The sequence below is a fragment of the Aphanomyces astaci genome (genome assembly GCF_000520075.1).
Source record: "Aphanomyces astaci strain APO3 unplaced genomic scaffold supercont1.6, whole genome shotgun sequence".
NCBI classification, from domain to species: domain Eukaryota; phylum Oomycota; class Saprolegniomycetes; order Saprolegniales; family Verrucalvaceae; genus Aphanomyces; species Aphanomyces astaci.
The window spans coordinates 1,290,090-1,316,618 of record NW_009798269.1 but is presented as its reverse complement, the minus strand read 5'-3'; the positions used below and the strand labels follow the sequence as shown (position 1 = coordinate 1,316,618).

At 50.0% G+C, this 26,529-nt stretch overlaps 8 protein-coding genes across 18 annotated transcripts; 4 read left to right on the top strand and 4 right to left on the bottom strand.

The window, feature by feature from the left end:
* The first annotated feature begins 1,192 nt into the window (after positions 1-1,192).
* On the top strand, positions 1,193-1,744 carry H257_03821 (hypothetical protein). The gene has a single exon (XM_009828086.1). The coding sequence runs from the start codon at positions 1,222-1,224 to the stop codon at positions 1,618-1,620; it is 399 nt and encodes a 132-aa protein (XP_009826388.1). The 5' UTR covers positions 1,193-1,221; the 3' UTR covers positions 1,621-1,744.
* A 2,784-nt stretch (positions 1,745-4,528) lies between these two features.
* Positions 4,529-8,498, bottom strand: H257_03820 (hypothetical protein; the record flags this gene model as incomplete). The annotated part of the gene is made up of 15 exons (XM_009828085.1): positions 4,529-4,860; positions 4,903-5,109; positions 5,181-5,458; positions 5,514-5,661; positions 5,705-5,740; positions 5,790-6,017; positions 6,063-6,489; positions 6,546-6,823; positions 6,903-7,225; positions 7,335-7,443; positions 7,505-7,690; positions 7,742-7,837; positions 7,901-8,071; positions 8,142-8,372; positions 8,427-8,498. 15 exons carry the CDS (start codon positions 8,496-8,498, stop codon positions 4,555-4,557), a joined length of 3,096 nt encoding a protein of 1,031 aa, XP_009826387.1. The 3' UTR covers positions 4,529-4,554.
* A 315-nt stretch (positions 8,499-8,813) lies between these two features.
* On the top strand, positions 8,814-13,784 carry H257_03819 (hypothetical protein). The gene has a single exon (XM_009828084.1). It carries the CDS (start codon positions 8,846-8,848, stop codon positions 10,691-10,693), a length of 1,848 nt encoding a protein of 615 aa, XP_009826386.1. The 5' UTR covers positions 8,814-8,845; the 3' UTR covers positions 10,694-13,784.
* On the bottom strand, positions 8,986-13,789 carry H257_03818 (hypothetical protein). Its single transcript, XM_009828083.1, has one exon. The coding sequence runs from the start codon at positions 13,731-13,733 to the stop codon at positions 10,845-10,847; it is 2,889 nt and encodes a 962-aa protein (XP_009826385.1). The 5' UTR covers positions 13,734-13,789; the 3' UTR covers positions 8,986-10,844.
* A 213-nt stretch (positions 13,790-14,002) lies between these two features.
* H257_03817 (hypothetical protein) lies at positions 14,003-15,508 on the top strand. The gene is made up of 3 exons (XM_009828082.1): positions 14,003-14,797; positions 14,911-14,980; positions 15,065-15,508. The coding sequence occupies exons 1-3, from the start codon at positions 14,012-14,014 to the stop codon at positions 15,373-15,375; spliced, it is 1,167 nt and encodes a 388-aa protein (XP_009826384.1). The 5' UTR covers positions 14,003-14,011; the 3' UTR covers positions 15,376-15,508.
* Positions 15,509-16,164: 656 nt separating this feature from the next.
* On the bottom strand, positions 16,165-20,110 carry H257_03816 (serine/threonine protein kinase). Of its 6 annotated transcripts, XM_009828076.1 has the most exons (12): positions 19,879-20,110; positions 19,137-19,830; positions 18,834-19,060; positions 18,546-18,664; positions 17,940-18,316; positions 17,794-17,888; positions 17,610-17,678; positions 17,450-17,545; positions 16,782-16,904; positions 16,640-16,710; positions 16,504-16,570; positions 16,165-16,459 (listed from the first exon to the last, which is right to left on the bottom strand). In XM_009828076.1, the coding sequence occupies exons 1-12, from the start codon at positions 20,038-20,040 to the stop codon at positions 16,202-16,204; spliced, it is 2,358 nt and encodes a 785-aa protein (XP_009826378.1). In that variant the 5' UTR covers positions 20,041-20,110; the 3' UTR covers positions 16,165-16,201. The 6 variants fall into 6 exon arrangements, with proteins under 6 accessions (XP_009826378.1, XP_009826382.1, XP_009826379.1 ...); XM_009828080.1 differs by having other exon boundaries at positions 16,640-16,904; XM_009828077.1 differs by having other exon boundaries at positions 16,165-16,570.
* A 720-nt stretch (positions 20,111-20,830) lies between these two features.
* Positions 20,831-21,985, bottom strand: H257_03815 (hypothetical protein). Its single transcript, XM_009828075.1, has 2 exons — positions 21,746-21,985; positions 20,831-21,684 (listed from the first exon to the last, which is right to left on the bottom strand). The coding sequence occupies exons 1-2, from the start codon at positions 21,893-21,895 to the stop codon at positions 20,887-20,889; spliced, it is 948 nt and encodes a 315-aa protein (XP_009826377.1). The 5' UTR covers positions 21,896-21,985; the 3' UTR covers positions 20,831-20,886.
* A 1,007-nt stretch (positions 21,986-22,992) lies between these two features.
* Positions 22,993-26,076, top strand: H257_03814 (hypothetical protein). Of its 6 annotated transcripts, XM_009828070.1 has the most exons (11): positions 22,993-23,228; positions 23,278-23,370; positions 23,427-23,527; positions 23,577-23,766; positions 23,816-23,992; positions 24,039-24,255; positions 24,316-24,377; positions 24,914-25,024; positions 25,157-25,369; positions 25,424-25,492; positions 25,786-26,076. In XM_009828070.1, the coding sequence occupies exons 1-11, from the start codon at positions 23,022-23,024 to the stop codon at positions 26,029-26,031; spliced, it is 1,686 nt and encodes a 561-aa protein (XP_009826372.1). In that variant the 5' UTR covers positions 22,993-23,021; the 3' UTR covers positions 26,032-26,076. The 6 variants fall into 6 exon arrangements, with proteins under 6 accessions (XP_009826372.1, XP_009826376.1, XP_009826371.1 ...); XM_009828074.1 differs by having other exon boundaries at positions 25,157-25,492; XM_009828069.1 differs by having other exon boundaries at positions 24,039-24,377.
* The last annotated feature ends 453 nt before the right edge of the window (positions 26,077-26,529 follow it).

Below are 26,529 nucleotides of genomic sequence, written 5' to 3'. Positions count from 1 at the left end.
GGCGGTGGCGCAAGACGTCTTGGTGGCACCCATCGCAAGTGCTGAAGTGGCGGCTTTACCACTTTGCGTTTGCGATGGGTGCTACTGTACCAATACCGCTTGCGCCGCCGCGTTGGCCCACCAGAGCCACCACGACATTGCGACCCACCCGAGTGCACTCATCAGTGCACAATTCTCTGCATCATCACACAAAGCTCTACAAAATTCAAAGTTCAAAATTGTAATATAGCCAATCGTGTGTAAGAAACAAGGTATGATGGACTCTGATTGGATATTAAAAAGGAGCAAGGTGGCTCACCTTGCGAATTCCATTAACAAGTCATTTCTTGCTGCTATTTCGTTTTCATTTCTCAAAATTTTAGCAAATAGAGACAGACGTAGTATTGTGGATTCGATACGAATTTCCAGACCCCCGTCGAATCGACGAATCGAATTCGCTCCATTTTTGAGTTGATTTGATTGGCTCTTGCAGAAAGTATATTCAACCAATCAGAACTCCGGCGTGATTCAATATTGATTCGACAAACCACGCGAAGTTTGGAAGTTTATGGTGAATTCACAATAGGATCGAGAGATATTATTGTGCTTTTCACTCGTTTTGGCTATTCACCCCATAAACCTGGGTGTTTGTTCCATCGACCCCAGTGTTTCCGTACCGTGATTTAGGATCACGTTTCGTTACAGAATGTAATTATAGGGAGGTCATTTACGCAACTCCCTCGCTTTTGCACATTTCAAAAGTGCAAATCGAAATTATATCTCCTATTCTCGGGGCCAAATTGCACAATTCACTGATCATCATGAACAACTTTTGATATTACAAATGACACAAAGCGAGGACAAGCGCCGGAGTTCTACCGTACTGCGATGTACGTATGGTGCCACATCGTAGAAATCCACGCCATCTTCTTGTTCCATCGCGTAGTACATGCTACCTGCATGTACTACGCGATGGAATAACAGCCAAAACATATGCACAGCACAATACGTACTAGTATTAATATTAATAACAGTAATTGTAATTGTAAATCAGAGACGTAACGTTACAATTTCTTCACCACGTTAACAGTAAAGTGTACTTCGAAGTATTAATATTAATAACATGTACTTCAAGTAAATTTTTACCTCGAAATTCGATCGAACTTCGAAGTCCATCAGCCAACCAATCAATTCGTGGCATCCAATCATAGCATTTTCCCAAACCAAGGCAACCAAGACACGATGGCGCAAGGAAGCACGTCGCTGAAGAAGAAGAACGTGAAGAACGCCGCGGCCAAACCGACCAAGAACAACGTCCAGTACCGTCACAAGCTCAACTCGGCCAAGAAGTTCACCAAAGTTGGGAATGCCACGACCGAAGTGCGTCGAGGATGCAACGGGTTCAAGCGCCGTGGGGACGCGTCCGTGACGGGTTTTATCAACCGCAACATTGAAGAGCTCATGGCGACCCGCGTGCTGCAGACGGGGTCGTCGATTGCGCTCAAGGACATCCGCGCTGTCGGCAAAGAGCGTCTCAAGGAAGTGAACAAGAACGCACGGACCAAAAAGCGCAGCCGCGTCGAAGAAAAGTTGGCCGAAGTGGAAAAGGCCATCAAGGACGCGGAAATGGGACCGAATTAGAACCATCCCAGTGACGCGATCGTACCTATAAATTAGTCCACTGCTGTTCAAAATACTGTACCCACTGCTGAAAGTCGTCACTTTTGTCTGCACAAAACTCTCCTCAAGGAATACTGTAGATCCGTATGTAGCTCAGCTATATCTGGATTGATTTGGCGACGTTTGCTTCGTTCGGACAACACAAGCCCCATCAACGTACGAGGCCATCGGATGATACCGGCGCAACGGTATGTACAGGTCCAATCGCAATCCTCATTGAACACATACTACACATGCGGAGACGACACAACTGTGAATTTGAATTGATCGATAAAAGGTCCATTTTGTAATAAAGTTACTTATGGAGTTTTGGACCTCCTCAAGGAGTAAATCCCGCTTGGAATAATTGGATTTGGGTTAAAACTCGTCAAGCAAGGCATGTTTCAGTTATTCTCAGATTGATTGAATTCGGCCGCAAAATGGCGTTTTGGGCCAGAATATTGAACCCGAATAGGGGGTTATTTCTTAAGCATTTCAGGTTCCCACACGGGACGATGTATGCGGGTTTTGCTAATGTTTTGGGGATTTCAGTGTTCTAGCGATTCGATTGGGTGTTTTCCTAAATTTGTCACTTCCATTGGCCATGTGAATGCCCCTTGGTTGGTCTGGATGCCACCCCGTAAAATTATACCAAAAACCATTTTGGCAAGGCTGCAAAAATTTCCCAAAGTCTCATCATATCCATGAAATAAAGGAGAAAAGAAATATCTACTATAATAGTTGTTGTATTGATATTATGGAAAAGTTATTCGATGTCCGATTGACTGTGAAGTCAAGACTTCACATGTCAACGTGAACATAAACCTCAATAAAAAGTTGCACCAAATCGGTCCTTTTTTTTGCCTATAAAACACCCGATTCTCAAGAAAATTATGGCATAAAGTTTTGAAATTTGGAGGCATCCAGTGGAATCTTTCGATTTGGCCATTTTTTGTGGCATCCAGGGAATTTAAGAGCATCTCCAACGGTGTTTTTATTTCTATTTCAATTCGAAGTTACGGATATAGAATAGAAATTCTTGCACTATCCGGAGGGTTTGTTGCTATTTCACGCGAAAATAGAAATTCTGCGAGTCGAAATTTCTAAAAAGTCCGGATAGTGCCAAAATAGCAACCGTAAAAACGAAGTTTGACTTTAACCTATGCTTTAGCAATAGGTTAGAATTTACCGTTGGAGATGCTCTAAGATGCAACGAAGTTCTAATCATATGGAAGCGGCCTTTGTCCAATCAAAAACAGATATTCGATATAAGGATATTAATAGCAGTTCTAATTGGCCATAACACTAATTCTCGTCAATGCACCGAATTTCGAAGCATCTTGTCCAATCATATACTACGTACGTAGTATCAATTTCGTAAATAATTCGAAGCATTATTTGTGTGTAAATTCCGTCGTCGTCTGTACATGGAATCGAGGCAACTCTGCCATCACGTTCTGCTCTGACCTGACTGTACAGTATCCATTAGACGCTTCGCCCGTGGAGATATGCACGTGTCCAATGTCCCTGCCGTCCCAATCGCAGCCATGACGACGATGGGTGTTGGATGGTTCTCCTTTCCAAACATGGACTAGGGAAGAAGCAGCCGTCGTCGTCGGTAGCTTCCTACTGTAACCACAACAGGTTCGTCCACACCCACAAATCGGCTGTGACACGGTAGAACCCGATATGTAATCATCGTGTGGAGTGACAGATGGCGGAACAATTGACGGCGGCGGCAGGGCCCATCACATGAGCATGGATGATGGAGTCAACTTGGTCAACCTGTTGGCATTCACCTTCGCCCTCTTCCATGTCGATGGTGGCATCCTTGAAAGGTGTTGGACCACAAACTAAAAGTGTCAGCACGTCCTCACCCCAAGGCAGTACTTAGAAGCGAGTCGTCGTGGTCAATCAACTTAACCTCCACTCGGTTATAAAAGGATGGTAGGACGTACATTGACGCGTGTGCCACACTAAGTCAACGTCCACGGTGGGCATGACGCATGCGACGCTTGCACCACGAACGGGCAGCTCCAGTGCGTGTAGTTGTTGCACATTGTCCAGTTGCCAAGCCATCGCACACACCAAATCGTATGAGAGACTCATCTTCCCCATGCAAGTACTAGTTTGCCCACCGCGTTTTGAATGGACTGAAACCACAATGCAACCAATCCAGCGGACTTTTTGCCTGGAGCACCTATCGACGGGTCGATAGGTACTGACGGTCGTGATCTGGTAATCCTGTGCTTTGGGAAGCTGGTCAAACAAACGTAGACAAGTGGCCAATTTGAACGTGTCGATGGACAACCGACGGAAACACCCGGTGGAGCTCGCAGTCACATAGTGCAAGTAGGCGCGACAACGGACCACCCTGCCGTGTCATCACATCGACAAGTCATGTCCACACAGTCTCGCTTGGGTAATACAAATGGCTGGTGCACAAGCCATTTTAGCGCCAGACGTTGTAGCAATGGGTTGGCTAATGGCTGTATTGGGTCACTGGAACCGTCTTCACTGCGTCGACATCGATTGTAGCGAGCTACCCAAGAGTGCCTCTACCGGGTAGATAACGTCACCTGCATCCACTTCTACAAGGGGGGAGGCATGAGCTTGGTGTCGCGTCGAAAGGTTCGGGTGACTTAAGCGCGAAAGGCCACGACATACACGTTGCAATGGCGACATGGTCGTGGCAACCTAGTTAACGTGACCAAATCATAGCACACACTGCTTCCTGTGATTTCTCTCCAGGATGCTGCCAAGTATCAGCGATCCCATGACAAGAATATGCAATTGTATGCAAGTGTAACAACACAGTTCACTCGAATCCGATTAGTTGATTGGCACCTTTAGTGAGGCGATGTCTTAGTTGAAGCAGAGACTGGTCATAGCAAATTCCGTAGCGGTGTATGAATTTTAGTTGGCACGTTGCATGCCAGGCAATCTATTATTGAGATGCACATCGTGCTGACCTTCGAGTCGCATCGCAAGCACAAACCCTGTGAGCCCCTCAATGAGGTTTTGAATGTGTGCCATGGATCTGGCTGCCAGCGCACGTTCCAGTGGGAATTTCCAACTCGCAAACAGCCACAGCATGTCGAGCGTGGCGGGGGTGTCGATGGCAGTTTGGATGTTAGCGATCCATCGTTCAATGCCGTCTTTGAAGTCACTTAGAGGTATCTTTGTCCTGCACACCGTCGCATACACGTGGCCTTGGCTTTCCTGGTGCAGTGTCAGCACCTTTATCTACACTTCTGTGGGTACCAGTGCTTTCAGTGCCACGACGGGCGACGTATACATGGCTCGCAACGCTGGCTCAGTGGATGCAAACAAATGGGGATGTCGAATGCCTTGTCGAAACATTCGATCGTACGCATCCACAAGATCGTCATCATCTTCGGTATTATTCCTTGCCAAGGCGTCAGAAGGCGACGGTATGTCCATTAAACCACAGGTCCACTCAGCACTTTGCTACATACACGAGGCATGGATGCAAGTTGTCAATCCAACAAATCAAGTCGTCGTTTTCGTTAGTTCCTTACTTTGTGAAAGCACACCTGGGGTGCCTGGGGCGACCGAAGCCACGACGGAGCAAAGCAGCGGCGACGATTGTTGCCATCGAGTACGTGCAGCACATACGTTTTGACCACTAGGGTGTGGGCATGGTAGACACACACCTGCACCGACTGTTTTAAGCGGATCGCATCTTCCACTCGACGGCGCACCACGTCGCGCTGCCGTTTCACTTCGTCCCCGTCCACTTTGAACCGTATATGATCATTATTCTCTTCTGCTGTTTGTAGCCACACAAGTGCTATGTCTATACACCAGTTGGGAAGTTACACAATGGCAATATGATGGTATGTCGTTCGTACGAGGGTGATCCCCTAGACCTAGCGCGTCTTGCAAGACAGCGTCGCTGAATACCTCGGACGCTTTCAAAGTCAACTGCAACGTCGGGTGCAGGCTGGTCACTTGAAAGTGTTCGATCAAGTCCACTTGACTCGGCTCTTGTTCTAGCCACTACTTCATGTGAGATCCATAGCCATGAGTGGCGGCTACGTACGCTGTAATACCGTCGAAGGTACAACGATGTCCAAGTCTACATATCGTGATCAACTGGAATGCACATGGCTATGAATTGTTTGTACTTGCACGGTGAAGAGGGCACTGGGGGAGCTGTAGTGCAGAGGGAACAAAGGCCAGGATTGTAGTTTCGCTGCCATGGATACAAGACTCCTGGGAACATACGACAAACTGTACGGCGTTCCAAACAACCCGTGAGATTCGACAATGCGATTGCAAGACTCGACGTCGTCGCAGTTGTCCTTGTTGGCGGTACTTCGTAAAACCGCTTGCACCTCTGGGAGCTGTGGTGCCTACATATGCATACACTGAGTACTAAAGTGACTTCGAAAACGAACTTTAGCCGTTAGGGACATGGCATGTCGACTGGCAAATGCTCGAAGGTGCTTAATCAATGAAGGAAACGGATTCCCCGGCATGCCATCGACGAGGATGGACGCGATGGCCGACTCCACGGCCACATCCAGGCGCGTATCGACAATGTACTGCATGTACACTGCTTCACGGATTATCCGTGGGGGGTACGCGAGGGCTCCAACTGCACTTTGCACTTCCTGCTCCACGTCAATCCCGTACACTGTCGTTGTCGATTTCAGAGGCTCTACTATCACGGATGTAATAATAATCTTGGAATCTGGAGCCGGTGGCTTTGGCTTGGATTTGCTGGACTTTAACGAGTCGACTTTCGCAGCCAGTTGGGCCATTTCATTCGCGACGTAGATTGGATGTGAAACTCTGTCGCATGACATGGTCTCCATCATGTCCCTAGGTAGATAGACTTTTTACGAAACAAAGTCGTAGGCATAAGCGTGCTGACCTACCGCGTCACACACTGCGCGACATGGTTCACCAACATTTCGATGTGTTTGCACGCGTCCATGACGATCGAAACGGTTGCAACCTCCGCCATAAACCTCTCAGGCACGTCACACACGCTTGCAACGAGCCGGTCAAGCCTCTGACGGACCCCGAGGAATCGAGAGTGCGTGTTTTGGCCCAGGAAAGTGGTCGCATGGGCGGCAAACTCGGTCAGCCACTCTCTTAGAGGAACCGCGTGGAGGTGCGCGATGGCGGGGTTCGACACATGCAACTGTAGCATCTAAACGTTCCAATCAACAATACGTACAGCTTAAACTCTGCTTTCGTTGTGAGGTATGATGTGCTGGTTTTGGTCGTACCTCGTGCATCAATGCACTGGTCCGAGCTAGTTGAACCAGCTGACCTGGGAGCCCACATGTGACACGACACAGCTGGGGCATCACATCCAAGGACGACTCGTTCACGCAAATGTGATGCACCAACGCATACATCATTTCCAAGTAGTTGCCAGTCGTGTAGTGGTCCAGAACGGACGTGACGAATGGCTTGGTGAACGCGACAGTAGCAGCAGCAGTGTCGTCTCCTTGCAGCACCACGGATATGTACGTCGTCATGGCCACTTCAGTGAAAAACACTCCTTCCAGTAATGGGCGGAGCTGATTGACACTGAACGACCTGGTTGCTACAACACATATAAACTCAGATCCACTGACTTTACTCGTTGCCAGGCATATATACCTACCTATATATATATATATATATATATATAATATATATCGCACTCGACGTACGTTCGTTAGGGGGCTTGAAATGCATCACAAATGTCCGGTGGACTCGCACGTAGGACACGCCTGATCCGGTTTGTCCATCGTCATGACGTGGCGACGATGGTCGTCGTTCCTACCATAGGGCAAAGTGAGCTCTACCACCACCGGGTTTCCAGCTTGTTTGGCTAGTGTACGGAATTTGTCGACGAGTGGCGGAATTCCACGACGTAACATGGGACGCGCGCGGCCACGGCGGTTTTCACGGCGCTGATGAACGCGACTCGACACGACTGGATCGCGTCTAGGGTCCACAGCTTTTCCGTGTGCCTGTCGCTCTTTTTGAACGACGGGATGGTAACCCACACTCCTTGGTTCATGATCTACATACACTTCACAGTCAGATGAAGCACGACAGCGAACAAATCGATGACCGTAGCGGACGTTTGGTTGTCGTATGCGTCTTTGGCGATCAGCTGGGCAAAGACAGTGATGGCGCGCTCCAACTTTTCACCTTCCACGAGGACATGCTAGTCAAATCATGTGTCAAAGCAAGGCATTGATCGCCGACGACAACAAACATACGAACGTACCTGCTCAAGTTGCACCGAGTGAACGTCAGCAAGGTAGCCCTTGCCGTGGAGGACAGCAGGACCCACGAGGCTGGTCATGACAGTGGCCTTGTAGCTGTCGTCGCGTTGCTGCTTGTACCACGTACACCCCAAGCGTTTGGAGAGGTGCATGAGGCTCGGCCCATCGATGCGCTACAAGATAAAGGGACGGTCGTTGAAACCAGCAGAAACAAAAATGTCGTGGTGGTAGGAAAAACGTTACGGAAAGCAAGCGAGCGTGTCCAAATACACCGCCGGCGACAGACCCGACGTTGAGGCTGTTTGGAGGAACGTTGATGCTTTGCACGGCACTGGGGCGGAATTCTTGTGGCTCGGACTGGCCTTCGAGCGAACGAAAGTGCCGTAACAGTTGCGGGTATGGGTTTGGCGATAAACACGTGGATGACATCAACGTCGACCAATACGCCTCGAGGCCTCCCTGGAGTTGAGTGCTCTGGGTTGCATCGCATTAGAGTCAACTATTTGGAGGACCTAGGTACCTACCTACCTCTAAGTAGGTATCGACGATGGCTGACCGTTCGACGGCGGTCGCATGCAGGATGCCTGGTGGTGATAGCATGTACAATTTCGTTTCAAAAGTTGCCTGAAGCGGTTACTTATATCCACGTTGTGTCGTGATGGAGAAATATCATTTGGCTGATGTATGAAGCATATACAGTGTACAGTTGGTTGATACTCCGTACTCCGTAACGCACTTGCGATCATGTAGAATAATCATGGCTTACAATTTGATGACTACGCAAACGGATGAAATCGTCAGAATCAGGATATATATAACAGCGTGTTGTAGTATAATCTGAGCTCATACTAAGTTCGAGGTATATGAAGGCTTCACTATACAGTTACAACGTTATAACTTTACAGTTTTAGTCACGTACGAAAAGGCTCATTTCCCAACATTCCATCATGGTCGCAGCCATATTTTCTCCGGCAGTCGCCCCTCATAACCACAACCAGCACAGCGGCGAGCTGTACGTACAACAACGTCGGCATGTCCCTCGTGAGGTCTCGTTGTACCCCCCGCAGATCATATCCGACGCCATGCCTCGCCAACACTCGGACTTTTTCAGCAACGTGCCGTACTTTGCCATTGCCACTACTGACTCGCACGGTCGACCGTGGGCCACGCTTGTCACCGGGCCTAGCGACGCCAGACCAGTCTCGACCGTCTCCTCTGACAAGTTGCACGTGCAGAGCCAGCTCCCGACAGACGATCCGTTTGGCGCGTGTGTGACATCGTCCAACTCGACAGCGTTGTGGGCGGGCATCGGGGTGGATTTTTCAAATCGCCGGCGAAACAAAGTGGCTGGGTACGTCGTATCGAGTTCATTCGATAACGGCATGTTGCGTATGGACTTGACCACGAACGACAACATGGGCAACTGCCCCAAGTACATTACTGTGCGCGACCTCGTCTACGCCCCAAAGCCACATCCATCAACGATCTCCAACACATTCCATGACCCAGCGACCAACGACACCGTGGCCCTAACGGACGAAGAAATCGAGCATGTACACCGCGCTAGCACGCTCTTTATCGCGTCCCGCCATATCGATCCGACAGATGCCCGGTCCACCGACATGGGACTCAACCATCGGGGGGGCGCCCCCGGGTTCGCCCGCGTGGGGGAAGCCGGCACCACGATCAACCTGCCCGATTTCTCAGGCAACCGATTCTACCAATCCCTGGGGAATATCCAAACGGATCACGTCGCGGGGCTTGTGGTGCCTTGTTTTGTCACCGGAGACCTGCTGTACTTGACCGGGCATGCTGAAAACTTGTTTGACGACGACGCCACGCGTCTCATGCCGCGCGTGACGCTCTTGACACGCATTGTCGTGACTGCCAAAGTGTTCATTAAGGCGGCGCTGCCGTTCGATCTGCGCGGGGGCGTCGAGAGCCTGTCGCCATACAACCCCCCCCTTCGATACCTCGCGTCTGAGCTGGCCGCCCAGGGCAAAACTCTGGGGGGACAAGGGCTAAACGTCGCCACGCTCGCCCAAGTGACGCGTGTCACAAGCAACATTGCCGCGTTCACGTTTGACTTGGCCGCGCCCGTGACGTTTGTCCCAGGCGGGTTTGCCGTGTTTGATTTCTCCCAGTTCTTCGACAAGCCGTACATGCACATGCACAACGCCAACCCGAAACTTGTCAACGACGACTTTGTTCGCACGTGGACGATTTCGTCGTCCCCGCCGTATTCGCTTGAAAAGGGGGAGTTTGCCCCCACCAGCCGCATCACGTGTACAATCAAGCACGTTCCGGGGGGAACCGTGAGCTCGTTCCTGCACACGATGGTGTCCCGGGGCTTCCAAGTGCCGTTGCTGGGGACTGGCGGGGAATTTTCCCCGTTTTCAAGCCCCCCGCTGCACTCGTTGCCGGCCAAAATGCTCTGGGTGGCGGCGGGGGTGGGTGTAACTCCGTTTTTGGCGTTTGCAGAAGCGGTGGCAGCGTCCAAGGCCTCCGTGGACGTGACCGTGTTCTTGTCAGGGCGAGGCGACGAAGGGCTCGGACTCGTCCAAGCCCTGCGACGTACGGGGATGTCTAAAGTTATCCTGTTTGACTCCACCGCCAAGGCGAGTACGTCGAACGCTGTGGCCCGGCGGTTGCAACTGCATGATTTCAAGGGCGTCGTCGACCTTCCCCACAGACACGCGTACGTCTGCGGACCAAGCGACTTCATGCAGACGGCCACAACGTGGTTGAATCAAGCCGGCGCCCCCAGCGTCCACAAGGAGTCGTTTGCTTTCTAACTACCCTAGAAAATCTATATACACGAATATTAGTATTATTTTTCATGTTAGCGCCTCAGATTTGGTCAAGCAGGTCGTTTTGAATACAAGTGTCGTTGTTTGCGTATTAAAAGCCTCATCATCACGGACGCGGATAGGAAAGTGAACGTGGTCAAGGGACGCAAGGAAGTAGCACCGGGGACAGCGTCGCCTTGCCAGCTGCATCCACCACTTCAATCGCATACTCCGTCAACGCACGCGGGTGCACCTTGGACTTCAAGTATGTTGTTGAAAGGCGCCACGATCGAGGCAGCAAGGCGGCATCGCCTCGTGTTGGCACCTCCACGACGTGGTCGGCCAGCGGGTCGCCGTTGTTGAACTGACTCAGCACGACAAACGCCAGTCCAGCCTCTGACGAAGCGTGGAAGCTCACGGCTGTTCCATCGTCGACGGCAGCTTCTCCGTTTTCGACCAGCGGCACTTCGGCGACGCGGCAGCGTTCCTCCGACTCGAACGTGTGCTCCAACGCCCCGTCCGGCAATACCGCAACGCTCGAAAACGCAAAGTTAGGTGGGGCCACCACCACATCGTACGTTCCATTGACGCTGCCGTACCACGCGCTTGATCGTGTCTGCGTGTGAAAACAAACCCCCACGACACGGTTGTCATCCTGGCGTGTGAGTTCGACTTGGACGAGGGCTTCGCCTGGCTGGAGGGGAAACACGTGGTTGAAAGTTGTGGCGTCTTCGGCTAAGTTGGACGTGGCCAGCAGCCCTGGCGCGTGCGGACTCTGTCGAATCCAGATAATGTGGATGCCTGCATTGCCGTTGACGGACGGGAACGGTGTCGCATGTGGCACCGGCTCCGGACGCGGCAACTGACGCGGCACAGGTTCAAAGTACGTACCCAGCGTTCCCAAATATTGCGGACCGTGGGACCCGTAAAACCCACTAATATGGGCTTCGGGGGCACACATGAACGAATGTTCGTTGCCGTCAAAGCCGCCATACCATGGACTCATGCGCACGTTTGTGTGGAAGCGCAGCCCGTGGATCCACCCGCTCGATCGCACGTCCACTTGGATGATCACTTCGTGCGCGGCCAACACGAACGCCAGCTCGTTCGGGCCAGCGTAGTACCCGCTGTGAAACGCGTCGCTGTACTCTTTCCGCGACAGAACTCGAAAGCTCATGATCGCTTCGTCCGCGCACACGAGCAAGATGGCGCCCATCGACGTGATATGTTTGGTCGTGAAAGCCTCTTGGTCGCCGTCGGCTCCGGCACCCGTAGCGGCGTACGCGCCAGAGGTGGCCGGCGATGCGGCGGCGGTGGTCGCCGTCGTTTCCGAGCTGAAGAAGCTTCCGATTTGATCGAAAATGGACGTCGATGGCGGTGACGGAATAATCGCGGCGGCGACTGGCGGTGGCGTCAGGTGAGTCGGGCTGGACAGGTACTGGCGGGGCACGGGCGCCACGTACGCCCCGACGCTGCCCACGTTGTCCTTTCCCGTCGTGCCAAAGAGCGAATACAAGGCATGATTGGGAGGCGCCTTCAACACGTGCAACTGTCCCCCTTTGCCGCCGTAAAAGCGCGAGACTCGAAAGTTGGTGTGGAATCGGATAGCGTCGACCCACGCCTTGGCCCGGACGTCCACTTGCACGATGAACTCCCCGTCCATGAGAATGAACAGGTCTTGGCTGCCACTTGCGGCCAATCCGCAGAAAAGCAGGTCGTTCAGACCGGCGTTGGTCAGAATCTCAATCGCCGACACGCCAGATGGACCCGTCGACGTGATCAAGAACGCCGCCACGTCCTTCGAGTCGGTGCCAAACGCGACTTGGGGGCCCGCGCCACATCCCACCGGCCCCACGACGGATGCCGCCCCCCAGGCCACGGCCGGGACGTCGTCGTGGCTTGCTTCGTCTATGGAGGTTCTCACGGCCAGCCAAGGGGACTGCCGCAGCTTCAACGCACTCGCCCGATGCCAGTGCGCGCCGTCGGGCGTCACCACGTCCTGCACGCTGTCGTAGTTTAAAAATAATTTGCCGTCGGGAAACGCATTTGAAAACGCGGCGACGGACGCTCCCGCCGACGACGGCCGGGGCTGGACGACGCAAAACAGGCGATTCAAGTCGTCAAACCCGCGCGCCATGATTCCGTGCGTCGAGTGGTTCAGGCCAAGGGTATGCCCCAGCTCATGCAACACCGCGCCGAGTCCAGTAGCGTAATTCGCCGCGTACGTCCCCCGGCCAGCGCTGTCGTCCCACAAGATCGCCGGATCAATCCGCGTCGTGTCCAGAAAGCTCTGCATGACGTTGCCAACATGAGACGCCCACGTGTGCAAGCCGCAAGTTCCAAACACACCCACGACTCCACCGCCGAGCGCGGTGTGGCCTTTCGGTGCCGTCAAAGCTGCGTCGTACGTGGACGACCCCAGCAGCACGATGTGCTTGCCCAGATTGTCGTTCGAGATGAATCCTTGGGCTCTCAAGTCCTCTTCGATACGGCCGATCAAGTCGTGCTCAGGAATCGACCTCGCCACGTCGTCCGTGAACGAAGACTCAACCACGTGGACGACGGGCTGCCCGTTGTCGTCAACTTCGAGGGAAAACGTATCGGTGTGAGGAGACCCCAGGAGCGCGGCCATCGCGGTTTGAAGTAGCGCCGCGTTGAATTGGATCTTCTTAATCGCCGCTGCCTCGCTGTTGTCGACACCTGGAGGAGCGTCGAATGTCCCAGCAGACCCATGGCCTTTCTGGTAGTACACATGCACGCGATGGGGTCGCGTCGATGGCGCGTATTCCACGGACACGATCTCGTATGTCTCAGCAATGTTCAAGCAAATCTCATGGCGGCCGTAGTTGGGTAGGGGAATGAGGGCTTTGAACAACCCGGCATGACTCACTGGCCAGGATGTGGCCGAGTCGTTCACATGCACTTCGGCCAGCACGTTGTCCGGCAACTCCCAGTCACAGGTGAACTTTCCTTCGAGGAGAAGCAGGGGATGCCGGACGACATGGCCCTCGGTGACATTTAGCAGCTCAATGCGGGCTTCAGCCATCGTGCTTGCTCAATCGCTGAACTCTCCCGATCTTTTTCTCGCTTATATTCTTCAACGCAGGATGGAGCTACAATACATCCGGATAACTGGCCGTTGGCTCGGTGTCCGGAAACTAACCAACTGAATAGCAGTACTACGTAGTAGTTATATCGAAGTACTACATATTCATAGTAATCGGAAAATACAACCTAGTAGTACTAGTAGTACTATATCCGGATGTTTTAATCGGACGACGACATTATGGTACTGCCGCATCATTTCTAGTTGATTTTCAAGATATGGCCGAGTACAATCAACCTGTGGTGGTCGACAACGGCAGCGGCGTGCTGAAGGCTGGCTTTGCGGGCGGCGAACTTCCTCAAGTGGTCTTCCCTTCCTATGTTGGTACCACGAAGCATCTGCGCATGATGGCTGGTGGGGCGTACGAAAGCGGGGACACGTTCGTGGGCAGTCGAGTGCAGCAACACCGCGGGTTGTTCTCCATCAAGTATGCAATGGAGCACGGCATTGTCACAGACTGGGACCGCATGCAGCGAATATGGGAACACATGTACTCAAAGGACATGCTCAACATCACGAGCGACGAGCATCCGGTGCTTCTCACGGAAGCGCCGCTCAACCCGGCGGCGAACCGCGTGAAAGCGGCCGAGGTGTTCTTCGAGAGCTTCAACGCTCCCGCGTTCTTTGTTTCTCCCCAGGCGGTGTTGTCCTTGTACGCGTCTGGACGAACCACGGGTGTAGTTCTGGACGTCGGTGACGGCGTATCCCACGTCGTGCCGGTCTACGAGAGCTTTACCCTACCGCACGCGATCACACGAATGGACGTGGCCGGCCGCGACGTGACCAACTACCTCCAGTTGCTGTGTCGTCGGGCAGGGTACAACTTTCAGACATCGGCCGAGCTGGAAGTGGTCAAGGAGATCAAGGAGAAACTATGCTACGTGGCGTTCAATCCGACGAAAGAAGAGCAGCTGGCGTCGCATCATTCCATCTCGGACGCGACCTCTGGCAACCCGAGTCATGCCAGTTCCGAATACCGACTTCCAGATGGCAACATCCTCCAAGTACGTACATGTGTCCTCTTGTATACACCCGTCCATCCACGCGGACATTCCTCTTGTCAACAACGACGACGGCATCCTGCTAGTCCCTTCCTAACCCTTCCCTTGTTGTTTAGCTCGGCCCAGAGAAGTTTCGCGCGCCTGAAATCTTGTTTCGGCCCGACCTCATTGGATCGGAACACACTGGTATACTTACTACTAGTATCATCGTAGCAGCGATGCATCATGTTTCACACAACTCAAATGTCGTTGATAACGTCATTCCATTAGGTGTACAGGATTGCCTCGTACAGGCCATTCTCCGCGCCGACTTGGACCTGCGCAGGACGCTGTTCTCGCAGATCATCCTCAGCGGCGGGTCGACGTTGTTCCCTGGGTTTGGCGACCGTCTCCTGAGCGAAGTCCGGAAGAAGGCCCCCAAGGACATCAAGATCCGCATCTCGGCGCCGCCCGCGCGGCAGTACTCGACCTGGATCGGCGGCTCCATCCTCGCGTCCTTGGCCACATTCAAGACCATGTGGATCACCAAGGCCGAGTACGAAGAGCATGGCGCGTCCATCGTGCATCGCAAAACCATCTAATCACTTGTCTTCTACAACAAATACCCATCATCACCAAACTTACTGCCTGTCGAGGACACACTATCTAGTTTTGATGGGTACTGGCGACTGACTACATATGTATTGCACCATCACTACGCTTCTTGTTCTACCGGTAGTAGATGCACACAAAGTGTGTGTCCAATATGAATGCTCCATACATATCTATATTAATTAGGTGTAGCCGGTTTATCTACCACGATTTCGCCGTATCGAGTTATACTCAAATTGTCGATATATATTGGGAATTTACTATAAACTTGCAAACTTCGCCTGGTTTGTCTAATCAATACGAACTGGTATTGAATATCACGCCGGAGTTCTGATTGGTTGAATATACTTATCCTTTCTGTAAGAGCCAATAAAATCCTCTCAAAATTGGATGAGCAGCCAATAGCGTCGATTCATGACTATTCGATTCGACGACTACGTCTGGAAGTTCGTATCGAATCCACAATACCATTAGTACTACTCTGGAGTACCTACTAACTACGTAGTAGTATTGTCCTTTTACCCAAACTTTACTTTATGCTGATTCACCAAATCTATCGATTGATTCTTTGTACTACTCAAGTCACTTTTTATTGGTCATTATACTCCAATTATTTCGTACTAGCCAATCAAAGTAGGTGAAGAAAATAGAAATGGCCAATCCGAACCCATTGTAATGAAATTGAGTTGTATCCATTTCGTCACCATTTCCTGACATTTTCGGGGGTACAGACAGATCCATGAGGTATTCTAACACATACAGGCGGTAGTGCATTTAGTGCCGAATAGTACCAAGGAATGCTGCCACTATTAATAGTTACTTGGACGGTTTACTAGTACTACTAGAACTCGCCCCCCCCAACGTTTGCTTGAGGGACTCTTGCATGCGCTGCCAAAACGATGGACGCCGCCGGGGTAGGGTCTTCGGGTGCTGCTGTTTGGCAGGAAGATGGGGACTCGACGCGGCACTGCCCATGAGACTCGCCCGTCGACCGTCGCCGGGGGAGTTGGACCAGCTCCGCGGGGTAAAGCACGTGAAATCATCCCATAGCTTTTCCTTGTACAGTTGCCGCTTCTACATAAAAATCAAATATGTGACACCGTCACACCCACTCTTACCTCTTCAAACTTGTCGTACACGACCGATGCCGGCAGGTCCAGGTACTTGGACAAGCCCAACTGCAAACTGCACCACCATTGTTGGACCATTCAGTCATATCCCTTTTTATGCGATACAGGGTCATATACTACATACCTTCGCTCGACGGGTGGCACAGACATTATGTGCCTCGGTGTGTCACTCAGCATGGACATCCCATAGTCCGACTACAGTAGCATATCATCCCCACAGTCATATCTCGTCAGATGCGTTGCATGACGATCCGAATGATATCTACCTGTGGCGTCGTGGTTGTCGTGTAGTTCTGAATGTTCTGATAAATATGACTGTACACGGCATCGCTAATGTCTTCGAGCTCGGTCCGTCGTGGCTCGCAGATTGTGTCAACAAACTGCTTCCACTAGACCATATATATATTATATATATATATATATTATATATATACATATTATATATATACATATTATATATATACATATTATATATATATATTATATATATACATATTATATATATATTATATATATATACATATTATATATATACATAATATATATATATATATTATATATTATATATATATATATATATATTATATATATACATATTATATATATATCAATCTATCACACCCCTTCTCCTCCTCCTCATACAGTATGCCCCCATTCACGTATATTGTCAAGTCGATTTGAAATTGGAGTGTTTGGGTACTGCTCCATCGAAGGAGCAGACAATCGATGATCGGCCAATCAAAACCCAGAACAAGAATCAAGTAGCCAATCAAATTATCCACTCGTCGACCAATTCAACACATCGAGTTAGTGTGTGAATGAAATTAGTGTGACACTGGACCATTTTTACATACAAAAGGCAGTACAAAGAATCGATCATCCATAGATTTGCAAAGAATTAAAAGTCAACCACATATTGGGTAAAAGACAATACCAGCTTGAGCGTCGTTTCGGGTGGATTTTGAACGAGGAATGGGTGGCGTAGCAGCTGCTCTGCTGTCCACCGGTCTTCAGGCTCTATCGCCAAGCACTACAACCCACCCAACAAGGATCCATTTTAAAAAATATATATATATTTAAATATATCCACTCACCTTGTCCATGAAATCCCGGCACGCATCGGAAAACACGGGGGGCAGCTTCAAGTACCCTTCGTTGGCCACCTGCAACCATATCGCATGTTGTGTATCTCACTCCATTCAAATGTCGTCCATATTGCCCACATATATAATATATGTCCATATTGCCCACATGTATATAATATATATATGCCCATACCGAGTCCACCAACCCAAAAAACCCGTCGTGGGTGGGCAACGGGTACCGCCCGAGCGCCACCGAGACCAACACGAGGCCAAAGGACCAAATGTCCGCTGTAACAAACTTGTAAGAGTCACATGTATGGATGAATGGATGGGTCGTACAAGGATACGCATAGTCGCCGCCGCCGATGCGCTCGGGCGCCATATATAGCAACGTTCCGACAAACGTCTTGGTCTGCGTCGCGTTGTCATTGAGCGTCCGGGCGAGCCCAAAGTCGGAAATTTTGATGTCCCCTTGGTGGTTTAGGAGCAGATTGTGCGGCTTGATGTCTCGATGCACCATGCGGTTGCCATGGATGTGCTGGAGGCCGCGGAGGACGCTGGCGGCGATGCGCGCGACGAGGGGCTCGGCGATGCCGCCACACTTGAGCACCACGTCCTGCAGCGACCCCACCCCCATGTACTCCATCACGAGTGAGATGCAGTTCTTTTGCTTGTCCACATATGCGTCGTAAAAGCTCACAATGTACGGGCTCGGTCTAACGTATCAACCATCCATCAGTATTAGCATCATATCGTCAGCATGACAAGAAATGGTAGATAAGACAGCACAAAACATGGTGATATATTGTCAAAATCATGCGATAACATGTATATATATATACTATCGCATATATATATATAGTATCGCACATATATATATATATAGTATCGCATATATATATATAGTATCGCATATATATATATATGGGGGCAGGGCGTACGTACAATCGAATTGCAGTCGACGACCGGTTGTTCTTGTCGTCCAGGGGCACCAGGTTGGCGTAGAGCGCGTGGAGTTCGCGCACCATTTGTCGTCGCTGGCTTTTTCCATACACTGGAATTTCCTACCCAATAAATAAATATATATATACATCAAATAATATCCCCATACAAACACAAATATCGTCCTACTGTCTATGCAAGAAGACAACACCACAGAATGATATAAAGTCATCACACGAGAGTCCCAACTTCATCAGAATGTATGTACAGAGACATGGGGGGACATTGTACTTTGATGGCCACGACTTTCAAAGTGGGCAAATGCACCGCCTTGTACACGACCCCCGACGCCCCCCGCCCGACTTCGCGCACCTGCACGACATTCTCCTGCAGGTGCAAGCAGGACGAGTCGGGCGACGCGATGCCCGCCTCCGACACGAGCACGTTCTGCGTCGTGAACCGCCCATGGTTGGGTGAGTATGAGCTGCCGTTGCTGAATCGGCCCAATTCGCCTCCGTCTAATCAACACACACAAGGTAACGTACAAGGTTGTTAAGCCACATTGAAGAAGGTAGTTGACAAGAACAACAATACCATGGGGGGAGCTCGGGTCGTTGTCCGAGCCCGAATGATTGCTCAAGCGGAAAGCCAGCATGGCTTTTTGCATGCCGCTGACGGGGCCCGTGTCGGTGGGATCCATGGCGTCGCGGGACGCGAGTAGCCGATTCGCGGCGCGGTTGGCGCGGTTCTCGGCTTGTTGGGGCGTCGGCATGTCGTCGAGCTGTAGACGGAGGCTAAAGCGCTTCTTGGGCGTCGAAGCGGGCGCCTGTGGAAGCGGAGACGGCGTGTGGGGACTTGCGGTGGCGACGCTGCTGGACGTGGGGGTCGAAGAGGACATGATCGTCAAGCCATTGCCGCCAACAGAACCTTCCTTCCGCAACGACGAAGAAGAAGTACCAAGGGTCGAAACAGGATTCGCGGCCGCGGTATGCGACGGTAAGAGAAGGTTTGACGGAGCGACTTCGCGGCCATCCTTGGACATGACGCCGGTGTCCAAACTCAGCTCAATGCGCATGGCTTCGATGGCATCGTCTAGGTGTTTCTCAAGAAGATGAAGGTTCTCTGTCGGAGGAGGAATCGGGGGTGTCGTTGCAAGCACTTGTGGTTCTGTCGTCGAGGGTGGTGGTGACTTCACCGAAGGACAAACCCAACTGCGCACTTCGGCCAAACGAAGGGACCGGACGTCGACGTCGGGAAAGATTGATGGAGGGTCGGGTTTGCGTTCCATCTACACGTGTACGTGAAGGCAGACCCTTCTCGTCATATCAAGTATCACCTGCAGTTGGATGTTGGGCAGTGACATCGCCCTCTGCAATTGTCTGCGTTGCTGCTTTCGTCGCGAAGGCGCCGCGGCTATCGCCACTTGTCCTCCCTCTGCCGTCTTCGAATAGCTGTCATCGTTCATGCTCTCAAATCGATTGCGCTTGCGGTAGTCCATCCGAGTACTTGCCGACGTCGTCGAGTGCTGTCTGTGGTTGATGCTTTCGTCCTAGTACCGCCAATGTTGGAAAAACAGCAGTCGTTTTTTGCTCGAGGTAATAATTTTATTGCGCAATTTTTCGTCAAGTATACAAAAAACAAGATGTTGCGAATATTTTAGTGAGAAACCGCCCCCAACATGATTCGCAGAATCCGCCCTTTCCATTGGCTAGGTGCATTCTTGTATCGTTTCTGGGATCCTACGTACATGGGATTCCACGCTCAAGCCGACGCTACATGTATGTAGGCGCCTTTGTCCAGGAGGTATATGCCAGTGGTGCGTACGTACATAGGTAGCTTGGGCTTGTTCTCGGAATCTAACGTTGAGTCCAATCGCGCTGACAGTACTTCGGACAGCGCGATGGACTCCTCACTGTCAACATGGAATTCCGACATCGAACGGTCTTGTGTGCTTTTGACTTCCGACGCTTGGGTAGCGATGAACATGTATATGCTTGTTGTCTGCATGAATAAGTACTTTACAGAATTCTCGTCCCATCGGCAAATGGTGACTGCGCAATGTCGTTACCTTCCTCTCCATCAAGGTTGTGGATCGCCATGGAACTCGAACATCGTTCATGGCTTATTAATATATTGGAGATTCGGTGTGAATTTCAGGTACTGTACGAGCACCAAACTATCCCATTGGTCAATCCGACGTTACTTGTCGCTGATTGGCTATGATTATGGATATTAGCCAATCAGATAACACTGCTTGGTTTGTACGAACCATGGAATATTGGGAAATTTAAAGAAATCGACAATATATATTATATAACGTTATTATGTACAATATATGGACCAGCTACGATTCCATGAACAAGGACGGGTACAGTACGCGGAACGTCCTTGCAATGATGTAACGGCACAGATGGACTGCTGCCTTTTTCCCTTGAGAGGAAGCCTCCCATGCATGGAGCGATCGCTCGGGCGTAGTCGATGGGATGGTTTCCACGGCCAAGAAGAGCAATGACCTTGTGGGAGGTTCGACAGAGGCAATCGATCCTGATGCTTCTACAGTTTCTGTGAGGACTTCTGTGTCGTTGGTGGAGCTGGATACGTCGTCTTCGGTGGAAGGGTCACCTTGGACGTCGTGGATGCGTTCACTGACAGCGTCGACATGATGGACAGCCACTTGAAGCAATTCGTTCGAGTTGTTAGGGATGTCCACAGTTTCGGCTTCTGATGGATCGTGACGAGGGGAGGCAGCTGATCGCGAGGACGCCACTGGGGACAACGGTTCTACAATATGTTGCACCGAGAGGTCGGACAACGATTCGCGCTGGTTGTCGTCGTCCAATTCTGTAGTTGTCGTGGATGAAATGCTCTGTTTGGACACTCGTTTCTCGGGCACGTCGACTGTCGTTTGAGGCTGGGAAGTGTCCTTGGTGTCGACTAACGTCGCGTGGAATTCGTGTTTCGGCACTTCCATCAGCTCAAAGAAAGCAATCTGCGCGGCCATGGACAGAGATTGGAACAGCGGAAGCAACTGCGACACAAACTTGTTGAGCTCCTTCTGTCGGTGGTTGGGCGACTGGTTTGAGAACAAGTCCTTGTTGGGGAATGGGAGCTTGCCCACGACATTTCGGTCGGTCTTCATCAACTACGCACAGCACTGAATCATGAGTGCTAGAACCTTACACGTCGCACGCATATCAACGTACGGCATGATGGAATTCATGAAACTTGCTGTATCGAATGTCGACCGTCCACGTCTTATGCCCGTCGTCGACCTCGGCCACGTAAATGGTTGCCTTCTTGCCCTTTTCGACTGTGTTGACGAACTTGATGACATGGACACTTTGTACGAGCATGATGATGATTCGTGGAGGCGGCGAGTATCACAGCGAGAATACTACAATGGTCATGCATGAGTTCATTGACGTTGTGTGGTCTGCGACGTTGTACCTGCAATGGAAAATGGCGCCACCGACTCGAAGTGGATTTTTATTGGATTAGGCTTTCCTACACTTGATTTTTGTATCAGGATGCGTCGTCCAGACATTAAAATACGCTGACCCTTCGACAAGTGGCGATCTTTTGTCGCCAAACCCAAGTACAGGACGGTTGCCAAAGTATACTTTAAATCAGATTGAAAATTTAGTCAAACAGTTCTAATCGTACTCAGCAACTCACAATTTGTTTGCTCCACGACCAGAAAGCAATGAACAATGCATCAGATGGTTATTAGTGTCGTTTATGTAATCGTCGCTCCTCCTGCAGCGAACAAAAGCATGTGCCACTGTGTGGTGTTCGAGAATGTACTGTTTGGTACGAATAAGTACAAGTACATTCTTTAGAAAAGGAAGTGAACGTACGTACACTGTACATTGTACGTACGTTGTACTTGGTTGTGAGGTCAGTTGTGCATGGCTTTGTGGTGATGGAGACATGCACGTGATGTCAATGGATGTCTGTCTCCATTGGTTATTGAGTTTGGATTATCATTTTAAGACATTCCTCCGCGAGGGCCGACATTAGAATCACATGTTATGGAAACGCTGGTTGGTGAAGGCACGATTGATAAGTGGCCAACTGCAGTAAGCAGCTTAACGTTATGAACCTCGTTCAGCGCAATTGAAGAAGAATTCAGTGGCACGACGAGACGGGTGAACAATCAACACTAGAAAAAATGAGTGCAGTATGGCTACAGTACTGAACAATCCTTTGGATACTAGTTTACTTATACTGTTAAGTACTTCGAAGTACCTACAGTACAGTACTTCAGTTGGGCAAGCGTATATACGAAATCTGATTGCGTTTTACGGCCGTTTTATACTGTTGTACAGGTTTGCATAAATAATTACAGTTAAAACCTATACTGTACTACTGTACAGTACAACAGGATATGGCTACTTTAATAGTTACTACTGTTTTGCCTAGTAGTACTAGTAATTTACTGGTTACGTGAAATGGTTTCACGCTCTCCCGTGTTTGGCGATGATGGAGCCGAAGCAAGGTGCGGAGAATCGAACGATCTTTCAGGAAGATGGCATTTGCAAGAAGGCGGAAGGGGACATGTGGGCGAGACAAGGCAAGTTTGACAAGGCCATCATGTGCTATAACAAAGCTTGCTTTGTTAATCCCGACGACTGCACATTGTACTCTGCCCGGGGCAACGCGTACACTAAACTGTGTGACTTCAAGGTACATACCACCTTCTTCCTAATCCCAGTCTGTCTAAACAGTCGCTTAGTCTGCCATTTCCAACTACAAGAAACTTCTGTCCATGCAGAGCAATCCCCCGCAAGCCATCAAAGAAGAGATCGCCGAAGTGTTCAATGCGCAAGTATGGTTTATCTTGTTCCTTTACATTGCAATGCCATTCACGCTTGACGGCTGCAGGGGTATTCGTACTTGATTGAGAAGGAGTACACGACCGCGATTGTGTACCTCACGGACGCCGTAGCATTGGACGCTCTGCAGGCCAACTACTGGTTGCATCGGTACTACACTTTCCCATGACAACATGCACGGCATGACTGGAGCATGTAGATGCTTGGCGTATATTGGGCTCGAGAATTGGACCAAGGCCCTTAAGGACATTGATCACGCCATTTGCATTGACGCAAACGACGCCGACATCCTCGTGTTGCGGGCGAAATTGAACTGGAAACTCAAATTGATCGACAAGGGCAACAACGACATTGCCCGGGCCTTCAAACTCAACCCAAACCACCCCGAGGTAGGCCCACAATGTCACTTGTGTCAAATGTCCTCACCATCGTGGTTAGGTGTTGGACTTTGAAAAGAAAATGTGGTACCAGTCGCAGCACTTGCACGATTTAGCATGCCGGCACATCATGAACCGCGAGTTCGCCAAGAGCTTGGATTGTTTGAATTCGTGCATTGAATTCAACGCGGACGACGTTAAAATCCTCGTCCTCCGGGCGTCGGTGCACCGGGAACTGGTTCTCCATGTCTCTAGGGTGGGTTCAATGCTGACGTGACGAGTAGGGCGACTACGACGCCGCTATGGCCGACGTCGAGCGCGCGTCGCAGGCGTGTTTCCGAAAGCAACGACAAAGCGATCATCCCCACACGAGTGATCCAGACGAGCTGGACGAACACGTGCAGGAGTTATTCGACTCGCAAAGCAGTGCATTTGGGCCGCCGATTTCTCACATTGGCGAGCATCCGGAAATCACCCGCCAGCGGAATTTGATTTTGAACGGTATCCTTATATCATCCCTGCATCCTGAATCCATATCGAGGATACGTACGACTGGAATAGATATCGCCGTGGCTGAGATCCAAAGAGGCCATTTCGACGCCGCCCTCAATGCCATGAACATGGTACAGTCGCTAGAAAATATTACTAAAGAACTTGTTGGGTTTGAGTACCAAATCTGACATGTATATAAAGTGACTCGATTTGATACAAATCGCGCCAACCAAACCGATCCACAATCGATCTGATTGGTTGAATATCATTTAGAAGATTTTGATTGGTTAATAATTTTTAGCTCAACTGAGGAAGCCAATCAAATCGATTTAAATTCCAACGAGAAACCACAACACGACATTTCACTCGAAAGCACAATACGTTGACGACTTTGTTTTCTGACCGAAAAACGTTTCAACTGCAACAGTCCATCTATTTTTCTTACCAACACGATACGTATTCTATCAATAGTTCTAAATTTGATCATGGCATCCAGAGGTCACATCAAAATATTTTGAATATATTTTCTCACTTCCCATTTGAAAACGAATATTATTTGACATCAAATTTTCTGTGGCATGTGGTTTTGGGAAATTCATGCGAATATTCGCTCTTTTTTGCGAAAGTCGTGCTATTATCAATACATTTATTTTACTGCTGCGACCAGGCGATTGCGTCCGAGGTCGCGACCGCATCTCGCTTTGACGGCCGGGCGATCGACTATCGTTTTTACGTCAACCGCGGCGACTGCTACCGCGCCTTGTCCAAGAACCAAGCGGTACGATACTACTAATATATGGAATTGGCTATTTTTTTTCTTCTTTTATACAGTGATTAATGTTTGCATGGAAATGGAAATAGCAAGAATATACATATAGAGAGATGGCTTCAAAGGTGGTGGTGGTTGCAGGCGTTGGCAGACTACAACAGTGCGTTGGAGGTACAGCCGATGGACGCGGACATTCATACGCGGGTGGCCGTGATTCGCTACCATTTCGGCCTTGAGCAGTTTAATCGCGGCGCATTTGACAAGGCCGAAGTCGAGTTTAGCCTTGCCCTGCGACACAACGCAAGTGTTTACCACTATTACGTGCGACGCGGCGACTGCTACCGATACCTGGAAGTATGTACTTATCCAGAGAAGAGAAGAGGTTCAGTTTAACCTTTACAATGGTAGCAAAATGACTTGGCATTTCAAGATTACAAGCAAGCCCAACTACTAAACCCCGTCGACCCTGATGTCAAGGTACGTACTATTGTCCGTTTCGCTGAAATTTGGAGACTTGCGAGTAGGTTCGAGAATCGAGTTGACTGTATATGATTTTACAGTTATTAATAAGCTTCTTCACAATTATTGCCTAGGCCAAGTTACACTATTGATGATTGGTTGAAATTTCTCGTTACTGCACTTTTGATTGGCTAGGGCATTCTAAACTACATTTGACAGTTTCATTCGACAAGCAAGTTGGAACGGATTTGACAACAATGTATTTATATTACTAGTATGCAAGATCATCACTCTATATGAGCGTATTGTAGGCCAAACTTCGGCAGTACCAACCCAACGTCCCGTCCACGTGGCACACCCCCCCAACGCCAACCATTCAATCATCATCATCGAATATGCCGCCGACTAGTGTCCGCGCAAGAGTGTATCTAGACAAGAGCTTGAAGAAAGCAGAGCGAGCAAGGCGGGCGGCGGCGCACGCGCAGAAAGCGTACACAGCGCTGCAACAAGGACTGCCAGACTTGACTTCTCCAACGAGGAGGCGGTTCCCAGGGTGATCGGCAACAACAGTCCATATACCACGAATACTGATCGAAGTACACTTTGAATATTGTTCATTCGATTCAAATTGGAGTGTTTGGGTGCTCAATCGAATGAGCAGCACCAAATCGGCAGACAATCGAAAATCGACCAATCAAATCACAAAACATGAATCAACTAGCCAATCAAATCCACTCTTCGAATAATTCAACATCGAATTAGTGTGTGATTGAAATTCGTGTGATACAGGACGGGATGTTTACATGTAAAAGTCAGTACAAAGAATCGATCGATAGATTTGGCAAAGAATCCGCACAAAAGTAGTCCAAATATTGGGTAAAAGGACAATACTACGGTAGTACTATACTACTGCTCCAACTGTGCAATATAGTACTACGTAGTACTTATTAATACTACCTTGCCGTAATATTGTGCCAAGTTGGACTCATTTCATCCCATTTAAGCTTGTACAAACTATACGATACAAATATTAGTATATACATGGTTTTGCTCAA

Coding starts and splice junctions, on each gene's coding strand:
- H257_03816 (XM_009828076.1), bottom strand. CDS start 20,040: ATGGACTACCGCAAGCGCAATCGATTTGAGAGCATGAACGATGACAGC. Junction 19,061..19,136: donor CGACCCGAGCTCCCCCCATG/GTATTGTTGTTC, acceptor TGTGTTGATTAG/ACGGAGGCGAATTGGGCCGA. Junction 17,679..17,793: donor TTTTTGGGTTGGTGGACTCG/GTATGGGCATAT, acceptor ATATGGTTGCAG/GTGGCCAACGAAGGGTACTT.
- H257_03818 (XM_009828083.1), bottom strand. CDS start 13,733: ATGGCTGAAGCCCGCATTGAGCTGCTAAATGTCACCGAGGGCCATGTC.
- H257_03819 (XM_009828084.1), top strand. CDS start 8,846: ATGGTCGCAGCCATATTTTCTCCGGCAGTCGCCCCTCATAACCACAAC.
- H257_03814 (XM_009828069.1), top strand. CDS start 23,022: ATGATGGAGCCGAAGCAAGGTGCGGAGAATCGAACGATCTTTCAGGAA. Junction 23,993..24,038: donor CGTCGGTGCACCGGGAACTG/GTTCTCCATGTC, acceptor CGTGACGAGTAG/GGCGACTACGACGCCGCTAT. Junction 25,493..25,785: donor CCGTCGACCCTGATGTCAAG/GTACGTACTATT, acceptor AGCGTATTGTAG/GCCAAACTTCGGCAGTACCA.
- H257_03817 (XM_009828082.1), top strand. CDS start 14,012: ATGGCCGAGTACAATCAACCTGTGGTGGTCGACAACGGCAGCGGCGTG. Junction 14,798..14,910: donor CAGATGGCAACATCCTCCAA/GTACGTACATGT, acceptor CTTGTTGTTTAG/CTCGGCCCAGAGAAGTTTCG. Junction 14,981..15,064: donor CATTGGATCGGAACACACTG/GTATACTTACTA, acceptor TCATTCCATTAG/GTGTACAGGATTGCCTCGTA.
- H257_03821 (XM_009828086.1), top strand. CDS start 1,222: ATGGCGCAAGGAAGCACGTCGCTGAAGAAGAAGAACGTGAAGAACGCC.
- H257_03815 (XM_009828075.1), bottom strand. CDS start 21,895: ATGCTCGTACAAAGTGTCCATGTCATCAAGTTCGTCAACACAGTCGAA. Junction 21,685..21,745: donor TTCATGAATTCCATCATGCC/GTACGTTGATAT, acceptor TGCTGTGCGTAG/TTGATGAAGACCGACCGAAA.